The sequence below is a fragment of the Ischnura elegans genome, chromosome 5 (assembly GCF_921293095.1).
Source record: "Ischnura elegans chromosome 5, ioIscEleg1.1, whole genome shotgun sequence".
NCBI classification, from domain to species: domain Eukaryota; kingdom Metazoa; phylum Arthropoda; class Insecta; order Odonata; family Coenagrionidae; genus Ischnura; species Ischnura elegans.
In genome coordinates, this window is record NC_060250.1 from 103,763,931 (window position 1) to 103,774,451 (window position 10,521).

Sequence of the window (10,521 nt, forward strand, 5' to 3'; positions counted from 1 at the left end):
GCAATAGTTCCGCACCATTAATTTTCTAAGTCACCAAATTAGTGAAGACATCTATGTGCGAAAATTCCACAGAGAAAAAATCAATTGCTTTGTTCGGGCTTCGAACCCGAATCTCCCGATTTCCGATTGATGCTATAGCAAGATGCTACACCGAGGCGTCTTTCTCCTCGGTGGAAATTTCATTTCATGAAATGGAAACCACCTCGGTACCCCAGCAGTGATCAAGGGATCCGGGCTCGAATCCAGGTGAATACGAATGATTTTTTTCTTTGGAATTTACGCACTATTTGTGTATTGCGGGTGACTCCGTAAAGTTTTCACCCTGATTACTCCAGGAATACTTAAATTAAAGAAGATAACAACGGATTGGAAGTAATATATTCAGGATGCATTGCTACATTTTTTATATCCATGAAATCAACTAGAAATTTAGCCTTCCAAACCGTATGATAATGACGAGATAATAAAGCCAGATTATACGCAGGGTTGAGATCATCGTTCCATGGAGATATTGGTAAGCTGGTAGGTATGGCTTCTGCTTCCAAGGGTAATGCTGACCCTAGGTTTAAGTTGACTTGGAGGGCTTGAGAAGGTTCTCCGTTCGCAACGTGCGTTCATAAGGGCGACTTGACCGACTCCTGGACCTGGTCCGCCACGCTCCGACCCGGGACGCGCCAGGCGGCTGAGATGGATGCCTCACCCTGCTCTCTGACCAATGGGTCGTGGGTACTAGGAGTCTCTCTTCTAATGGTTCCGTGGTTCGCGGAGGCTCGCGGCTTAGGAAATAACCGGAGGGGCCGAACTCCGTTTCCTCCCACCTCACTTGGGGCATCAAAGGTACCCTGGTCAAGGGCATAATCAGGAAATCAGTCAAATAGTAGTAGCAGTATTTATTTAAGGTTGCGTCGCCATCTGAGGTGATTTTGCACAACACCATATCTTATGTTAGAAAATTTTTATATCACCCCATAAATTCGAGAGCATTCGACATTCTTGATCTTCTCAAAATAGAAATACCTATCTAATAGAAAATTTATACAAAGCTAATCGCATAATTAAACTTCGTTAAGAAGACCAGTTACTTTCAAAAATTTTATTACCCGACTTAGTTGCTCAGAGTCGTCGAGTTTCTCACAAGCATCTTACAAGGTCTACACTATCACACCATACCTGATACAAGGCGCACACTATCAAGAAATGTCTCAAGCTGATGGCGAATTCAAATGTAACCATACATAATTAATTAGAGAATTGCGCTCCCGAACATTAAGGTTCAAATGGAAAATTTATTTTTGTGTGTATTCACTCATTGGTCATTTTGAAATTCATTAAGAAACTATTTTCGTTTGGTGTCAATCGTTCACTTAGTTCAACGTTCAATAGTATTTTAATAATAAACCTACTCATTATTAATTTTTGTTTACTTTCTGAAGTTATCCACCAAAAAGCTAATGTAAAACATTTGTTGTGATTACTAGTGGCTTATTATTGGCATTAACCCCCTTCCCAAAAAATATTATCCATATTCACCACTGGGTTCCATTAGCACGAATTGCCCGAGTATACGAGGTGTGTTTAAAAAATAACGGGAATTTAAGTTTATGGAAAAACAATCATTTATTAGTCTTCATTAATGTTGTCGCCCTCAAAATTTTCCCCATGTTATATTATGCACCCATTTTATATTATGCTTTATTATATTATAAGGGGATGTTTGTCCACGAGCTCTGTGCATTGTTTTGATAAAGCTCTTGTCGAGTGTTTGGGCGTGAGAAGAGCTGCTCCTGGGAGGCGACAAAAGACATCTTTTTCGACCACTACAACCTCCAACAGGTTAGGTAACAATCCTCCATCCCTGTTTATAACCTCGCCTTTTCCCCGAGTCTTTTAGTCGGTTTCCTGGCTACCACTGTTCAGAAAAGTGATTATTTTTTTATATCGACCGTTTCTTCGTTATTAAATTATTTTATACTCGTGTACAACCGTGCCTTTTTATTTTTTTCTGTGCTTTACACTCCTCCGCATACCCCCGGGCCTCAATTTACGTTTCAAAGGTGCGATTTAACGTGCTCTTTAGGCTATTAAGTGTTATTATACACAATGTATTCTATAGGATGAGAGGTTTTTATTTTGCTATCTTATTTATCTCAAATAGCTTTTATTTTGTTTTACTGTGCCATTATTTTGCTTAATTATGCTGAATACTTCTCCACTGATCTGTCAGCATAAATGTGGAAAGTGTAAGGCTGCATAGAGGGGGTCATAACAAAAAGCTACCATAAGCGTCAAGGGTCTATACCGCGTAGTGGCACGAAGGAATGAAAAATAACTCGTGATGTGCCTGTCAGATCCATTGCGTCCGACGGAAGATAAAGATGGGGGGGGGGTGGAGAATGCCAGAATACCTTGCCTTTACTCCACGCAAACCCACTTTAATGGATAGAATACTTTAGCAATGTATGTGAATAACATAGTAACGTTAGGTCACATATTACACGTTACACGTTTTTATATTAAAACACAAAAAGCGTTCAGGAAAATCCCCTCTGAATTAGGCTAATTCAATCACATTCGAGAAGGATTTGTTTCATTAGATTCTACAGGGTCAAATATTATGATATCGAACAAACGTTTTTAGGTACGGTATGGCATTTGGAGGAGGCGACCGACAGCCGAGGTCATTTACGCCATGAGGGAAGGTATGGGAGGAAGGGTGTACAGAATCTCAGCGTCGGCATTAGCCTGTTCTTAACGAATGACTCCAAGGGGGCCACGGATTAGCGTCCCATTCCACGGGCAGAGTGTTGCGCTTGAAATGTCCTCCACACATCATTCAAGCAGATTGGGAATTCTCTGAAAAACATTTTTATGAAATTCCAGCCTCAAATCATACTTTCTTCGTCTCCCTATAAACACGATGGATTCGTGAGGGCCACTCACCAAAACATCATGTGATCGTTATGTTCGAAGACTTCGTCCCTTCTGTCCCTGGCGGGAGGGAGGAGTTTCAAGAGCAGCAAAGGGCACAACCCAATAAGGCAAAGGACGAAGGGCCTGAGGAAAGAGGGCCGAAGCAAGGGCCGCACCATGGGATGCAACCGCGAAAGGTCCGGTTCGGGTGCGGGGGCGTTTGGCGCCGTTAGGGACGTCCAACTGCCTCGGATTCCCAACACTATGGGCAGCATCGACGAAAGCGACATGTGCTGCTCCCCTGCGGTGGATGGCCGTCCGCCGGATGGCGGGAAGATCTCCGCCATCTGTCGGGGAAATAACGGACCGCGTGAGAATGGTTTCCTCTGCATAAAAAGGCGGCCAACCAAAAATCACTCAATTTCGCTCTTCCACATTCCCAAACTCACGGGAATATTATGTGTACGCTCGACCCACGAAATGCCATCAATAGATCAATTCATAACCCATATTTTAAATAGCTCAGAGTGAGTAACCAGTAACACTTACATCTAAGAATACTATCCCAAGGTCCCAAATACAAATGAAAACTAGCTCAACAATCACTCTTATATGAGTATTTCGTCCGTATTCCAGGTTGGGTACCTCCTTCCACGCTTAGTAATTCATTATTACAATGGCAATCGAAATAAGATAAAATTTTAAAAAAAAACAGAAAATATAAAAAAATTGCCAAGCAAATTGAGTAAATTTTCCTCGATGCGGGCAGCTGTAATTAATTGCATTAAATCACGACAATATATAAAAACTGATGATTACAAAAGAAAACTATACATAGTTAACTGTTGAATTTCATTTGATCGAATGGAAAAATGTTTCTCTAACGTTTCTTAACGATTTTTTTTATTTATGTCACTGTCTTGGATTACAGTTCATCGTTTAGACCAACAATTAAGCACACAGAAAACGCCAACATAAGAACCGAAAATAAAATTTATGCAAACAGGCAGATTTGAATGAGTCAATAGGCTCCACTAATACATCATCAAAAGTGACTGCAGGGCGGCCAAGTCAGACTATCACTGGAAGTAATCATATAATCCTAGCCGTTAAGCCAGGTCCACAATAATGAAGTTGGTGTAATTTCACTTATTATGAACCAGACCAATTAGTGACACAACCCTTCAATTACACCAAAAAGCGAACAGTAATCGTAAAATTGATTTCGGAGATGAAATTATTTGCGAAGACATCTCTAATTTCCTTGCCAGAGTTTACCAAAAAGAGAATTGAAAAAATAAAGAGGTTCTAGTACTGCATATACGTATATATTATACGTATATGCAGTATACGTATATACGTCTCACAGGTCGTGTGTCATTTTTGACCTCTAATTTTAGTAACTTCACATCGAGCATTATTCATGAAAATTGGCACACTTACGGGAAAAGGTCCTAAGTTCTGTTGAGTGTAACCAAATTTTACAATTTTGACCTTTTGACCTCACAATGAGGGTCCAAACCAAACATTTGAATTTGCCTTATGCTAAAAAAAAATCGAGATAGAAAAAAGTCTGAATTTCATTGACCAAGATGTCAATTCATAGGTTTCTGGACACGAGAAAACCGAAAATAACACTTTTATTTAAGAAAATTCAACCGCTGACCCAGTAAGGTCACAATCAAGGTCATAATGGTGGCAAAAAGAATAACATACCAACAAAGGTTTCGATCCATGGTGCCCAAGTAAATGGTATTACCTTGTACCCGTATTATCCACTAATTGACCTCCAAGATTAATACGGAGGTCAAAAAGGCCTCATAATTTCATGCCGAATATGCGTCAAGTTTCAAGTGTCTACCTCAAAAAAACGCTATTTTGGACTCATGTCCGGCTCTTTCCGATTTCGGACCACTGTACACCGGTTAGCGCATTCCAGGCTTCGTTTCGTTTCAACTTTGGACAGCGCAGTGGCGAGGAGATGAAATTATACATTAATATGGGTTTTATGGCATATTGCCTTTCGAGTCTCGAATATTTTTAATTGGGAAAATATTAATCACATTACTCCGCTCTCTGAAAGAAAAGTATTTCGGTAGTAATAACAACATTATGGTAGTCCAAGTCTATGTTAACCATACGGTATCCTTAAGGAAGATTTAGGAAACTCTGATTGAGAAGATTACATGATGAAGCGATACCCTAGTGAGCCGTACCTTAATCCAGTAGCTGTTTAAGAGAGAATCCACACCGCCGACCATCCACAGCCACAGTCTGAACGATTCGGCCAGCAACCAGGTAAACAGCACTTCCTGCGAAAAATTGAACCATCATAAATGATCACTCACTAGTTCCATCATGTGCCGGTCACGATAACGTCTCACAACCCATTTATCTCCTTTATAAATGGGTATAACCAGCTTACTTACACACAAGCATTAAAATATATATTCACAGAACCGGCCATCCATGTGAGAGCTTAGCAATAAGAAAATTAGTAACACCGGCCACCAAACTAGGTTTAAACCGAAATAAATACCGCGCTTTCATCAAGATAAGAACATTCGCAATTTTTTTAAATAAATCACTCCCCACACGTAATTGCCGTGGTCTTTCATCTCGAAATCTTTGGCAGTCTTGATGACATTCATTCAAAATACGCCCGATCGGAAAAAAAACTATCACCAAGGTTTAAACCATCCCAATAATTTTAACACCCACTCGCCTCACTCGCTCTCTACCACTTACAATCATAAAAGGAAGGACGGAAAAAAAATATTACATTTCTCAGTGGCGCAGCCAGGATTTTGAAATGGGGGGTTTACCGGAGAAATTTCGGGTCCTTCCGGAGTGTATTGAAAACTCCCCAGGACATAGGGAGGTACTGGGGTCCACACTTTGCCTCTTTTAAAGGCTCTAGAGGAGTTATAACCCGGAAACCCCCGCCCCCGGTGGCAACGCCACTGACATGTCTACCAGCGCCTTTAATATTTCTGGAAGTTTCACCACCCTCAGTGATAAGAGATCATGCGCGTTATTTTTAGAACTGTAAATCATCATAATAATCATATTTCTTCGCGGACGCACCTGAAGCACGGCGTCCTGGGCTGTGCCGAGCTGGAAGCGCCTAGCAAGTCGATCCAAGACGTTGCCCCTGCGTTCGATTCGGTCTTGCAGTTGATCGACGGGTCCGATGACAGGGTGTGGCGGGGGCGGTTGAGCTTGTCGGGATATCCTCTTGGTCGCCTGGAACAGGAACACGGCCGAGGAGGCTATGAAGAGGACGGAAGCGTATAAGGGCGCTTCCACCGCCGATTCTGGCAACACCTCTGCCGAAACGCGGCCCGCCAACGACGACATATAGGACCGAAAGGCCTTCATGCGCCCCCACCAAAACTCCGACATTGGTTGTACTGGAAACAATTAAGTTTGTGCATTTAAGACAACCAGTGATGAACCATCAGGGTAATCTGAGAGACTGAGAATAACCAGAATGAATTAAGGAAAACAATAAGCTTTACCATGTGTTTGATGTTTCTAAGAAAGCAGACAACTTATAAGTTTGTACGTTGACCAGACTGGTCGCTAAATGAAGACTAGGGCCAGTGAACATTTAATTCCTTTTCAAACTGTGACGATAAATCTGTTTTGCTATACATTTATGTGACATGCTACATGAGGCAACTTTTGAACCATGCATTTTACATACTTGTGACAAGGGAAAAAACTGGACTTCCTAGAAAATTTCGAAAATGCTTCATTCCGAAAAGCACATGGTAAAAAATCGCTAAACGACATTGTACCGTCCACTAGCCACCCATCCACAGCATTAACCTCTCCCCTCTATCAATGCCTCCCAATACCACACCCTTGACTTTGACCTTCACCATTCCAACCACCGACCTTCAACCTCCCTCCTTACCCACATTACCTGTTTACCCCCTCAATGGGGAAAAATCACTGGATTGTATGGAGAGACAGTCGTGCTTGATAATGAATTCTGACGTAAAATACGTCGAAAACAGTAGCCGAGTATTAAAATAAATGTGGAAAGTACGAAGTGTCCTTTATTATTACTCCGCATAACTTACACAAAGTGAATTCACTTACTATCAACTTTAATAAGATGCGTTTTTCAGAGGATTAAAAGAACTAGGTGAACCGACAGAAAAAATAATGAGCAAGAATAGTAGTAGTAATTATTATAGGGTGCGTCGGCGGCTAAGGCTAACACAGGAGGCTTTTCAAGGGAAAAAGTCCCTTGGCGATTTGGATCACGAAGCGAATCATCATCTGCAGATAAATACCAATATAATATTGGTATGAAGTACCACGCGTCTCTCTAGCGTAGGCAGTATACGATGCATAAGGCGATGCTTAATGAAGATTGTCTGGTCATCTTGTCAAAAAATGTACCACTTTTTTCCTATATGAGTCTATTGTTAAAAGTAGCAATTTTGAGTCCATCAGAAAGTAAAAACGGGACAATGTCGGTAAAATATTCCAATTTCTCAGAACTGAAGGAATTACCCTCAGCAAGAACATTTTTTCTTGGAATTGGGGTAGGACATTTCCCCTTCTCTTACCCGAGTGCAATCCTGGGTCTCCACTCCACATATTATATTCGTCGAATTCGCAGCTTAGTTTTGCCTCAGATTAGTGGAGGGGATAATGAAACTGAGACAAACGAAATCATGTAATATTTACCCCATCTGTCTTCCAAATTCTTAGAAATGACACCATAACTTTTGGTTGGGTAGCGGATCGCTAATGGTCACAACTGTGAAGCATTGGTCGAAACAGCGTTTATTAATCTTGTTTGGAAAAAAATATCTCATTTGAAATCATAAACTTTTTACGCAATTTACACTCACGGTCAGCAAGGGCATAGCCACATTGACACACCGGTTCCCGTAAGAACGCTAAAGCTGAGAAATGCTGAGGCTTGACTAAGTTTGGATGAGTGACCATGCTGCTCTTGCACATTGCCCGTAAGCGGCAGTTAAGGTAATGGGGCAGGCACAAGAGACAAAGAAAGGTGGAAGTACCAGGGAATAACTTACAAAGGCCTCCCACTATGCTATATTATATAATTTATCTTGGCCCGGAACTAGGGCGGACCAAAGGGAGCACGTGCCCCGGGCGGTAGATTTCATGGGGCAGCAAATTTTGAAAACTTAATTTCAATATTATTTAATTTTTCGTATTAAATTATTTAACAATAATTATTGATATTTGAATTATTACGCAATAATATTAATTAAACTTCTTAATAGAAATAATACGTTGTGTAATTTCAACTGCCGCATCTCAAAAAATAGCTTTTGGATGTATTATATTTTAGTGGCGGGGGAGGGGAAGCGAGGAAACGGGGAGCGGCAGAGTGATCTTGGCCCACCCTGAGAAAACTCCAAGTTCCGGCCCAGATCAATCTGCACAATTAACCCGGAAGAAGTCTCTTTCAGCCCGCCCAAAAGGATGAATTCGCTCGCAGACTCACCGCACTACAAAATTTCTCGAATTCGTTCACAAGTAATATACCATTTTTCTGAACTGATGGCGGCTGACCTTGAGTGTGCTCGAAACCCACCCACTCTTCTAGCCAATCACAGAAGAGCGACAGGAGAAAGTGTGTTAGAGCCCGCAGTCTCTCTCCGAACTCCGAGCAGTGCACATCGCTCTCCAGCTAGCAGTGTTGCCAACCCGAATCTTTGGAGATCGCAAAGCGCTCTTTCTGTCGCCCCCGAAAGTACCGTTATTCCCTAGGATGGCAACGCCGGTCGGCCGAGCGGAGGAGAAAGGGAGGGGTGGAAGGGGCAGCGCTTCTCATTGGCTAGTTTCTATTTTCCACCCAGCCGCCGTCAGTTCGGAAAAATGGTATAACACCTCTGACACTACCGACCTACACTTAAACCAAAGCACCGCCTAGCCAAATGTTCCCTTAACCCTTCCCACATTCCTATCCCTTAACCAAAGGGTCCTCAGCCCGCGGTCCCCGGCCGCATGCGGCCCGCTGGCTACTTTTTTGCGGCCCCTAATGGCTAAATTGTTAAATATTATATGATACATGGGGTATCTAAGAGATCTAACCTGTTGATTAGTTACTGTTTTAGTTGAAAAAATAATATTTTTCCTAGGTACGTGATGTGTCGAGTGATTAGTAAAAAATAATTAAAGAAATATCAGAAGCTCAACATAAATAAAATATTTTATTGCGCCACACAATATAAAATATTTATCGACACAATCGTCAAAAATCGCTTTAATTGATGGAACTCCCTAATCAATAAAGATTTCCTCTTCAACCTCTTTATAAATGACCTTCCCACCATTTCCGGCGAAACTACCTTCCTCTACGCTGATGATACCACCTTTATTGCCCAGGGTTCAAACCCTAGAACGACAGCTGAATTGCTCTAACGTCAAGTCGACGAGTATGAAGAATGGGCTGACACGTGGAAGCTGTCGGAAAACCCGAGAAAATGCGTCCATGTGACGTTTTCTCGCCGCCCAAAAGCAGGCATAGGAGAACCAATTTTCTATGGAAATACCGAAATTCCACGTGCGGAGAAAGCTACCTTCCTCGTAGTCATTTTGGATCAACGAATGCGATGGAAGCAGCATATAACATACATCACTGGAAAAACTAATGCTCTGCTCATTATTGTACTTGATAATGAACTAACGGTCGAAACGCGTTGTACGGAAAATAAACCTGTGGAATATTGCCATCTTTGTGTTATTTTTAAAACTTATAAATTTTTCTCTAACAAATTTCCAAATTAAGCAAATCAAGACGATCGAATTTATGAGGTGATGCATTCAAAAATTTAAAATAAGATATGTCGCGGTGTAAACTGACCTCAGATGTCGACGCACCCTTCAAACAAAAATACGGATGAATCGTAATTGGAATCCCTTATTCGCCAATTGGCGGATTGGCAGCGGTGTCTAGAACTATTTTCTGGATAGGTTTCTTCCCTGTTTGGCTAATTTTAAAGCTTCAGATCCCGCGCGTCACCGTCACTTCATTTCTGCTTTTCGATTCAGGGTGTCTACACCTGTTCAAGCCCATCATCCCGGATTTATCGAAGTGACCCATATTATAAAAGGTTCGATCATGACTTCAAATCTAATCGGTGGATTGCACGAATAATTTGGATGTTTTTTGAAACAGGTGAAATATTCTTTATTGCAGTAATTTTATATATTTTTCAAAAATTTTATCGTGCGGCGACCAGGGGGTCCAACTACGATCGCACCAAAATTACTGCTACTACTTGGATTTGGACTCGTGAACCTACCAGTTTACTCTTCTTCGTCCGGCACGGGTAGTGGGATTGGAATTGGTAATTCGGCAGGCTCAGGGCCGACGGGTGGGAGCACTGGCGGCAAGGGTGGCAGGGGAATCCTAATCGGGATGGGGAAGAGGCCCTCAGGCTCTCCAGCTTTGGGAAGGGGCTGCGAAGACGGCTCAGGAGAGGACTCCTCCAGCTTACGCGTCGCTTGCCGCCGCTTGATCGGACTTACTCGGAACACGGCGGCCCCCCTGCGGATGGCCAGCGCCTGGATAGCGATGCTCAGGACGCCCTGGGTGGCGAGAGATGTTAA

At 42.1% G+C, this 10,521-nt stretch overlaps 1 protein-coding gene across 1 annotated transcript; it reads right to left on the bottom strand.

Moving 5' to 3' along the window:
- Positions 1–360: 360 nt before the first annotated feature.
- Positions 361–10,301, bottom strand: LOC124159355. Its single transcript, XM_046535120.1, has 5 exons — positions 10,215–10,301; positions 5,998–6,323; positions 5,127–5,222; positions 2,941–3,257; positions 361–842 (listed from the first exon to the last, which is right to left on the bottom strand). The coding sequence occupies exons 2-5, from the start codon at positions 6,313–6,315 to the stop codon at positions 566–568; spliced, it is 1,008 nt and encodes a 335-aa protein (XP_046391076.1). The 5' UTR covers positions 6,316–6,323; positions 10,215–10,301; the 3' UTR covers positions 361–565.
- Between the last annotated feature and the right edge of the window lie 220 nt (positions 10,302–10,521).

What these genes read in the sequence shown, in the direction of transcription:
- LOC124159355 (XM_046535120.1), bottom strand. Translation starts at nt 6,315, where the DNA reads ATGTCGGAGTTTTGGTGGGGGCGCATGAAGGCCTTTCGGTCCTATATG. An exon ending in TAAACAGCTACTGGATTAAG is followed by an intron (nt 3,258 to 5,126) that starts GTACGGCTCACT and finishes TTTCCCCGACAG; the next exon opens with ATGGCGGAGATCTTCCCGCC. An exon ending in AACGATCACATGATGTTTTG is followed by an intron (nt 843 to 2,940) that starts GTGAGTGGCCCT and finishes GCCCTTGACCAG; the next exon opens with GGTACCTTTGATGCCCCAAG.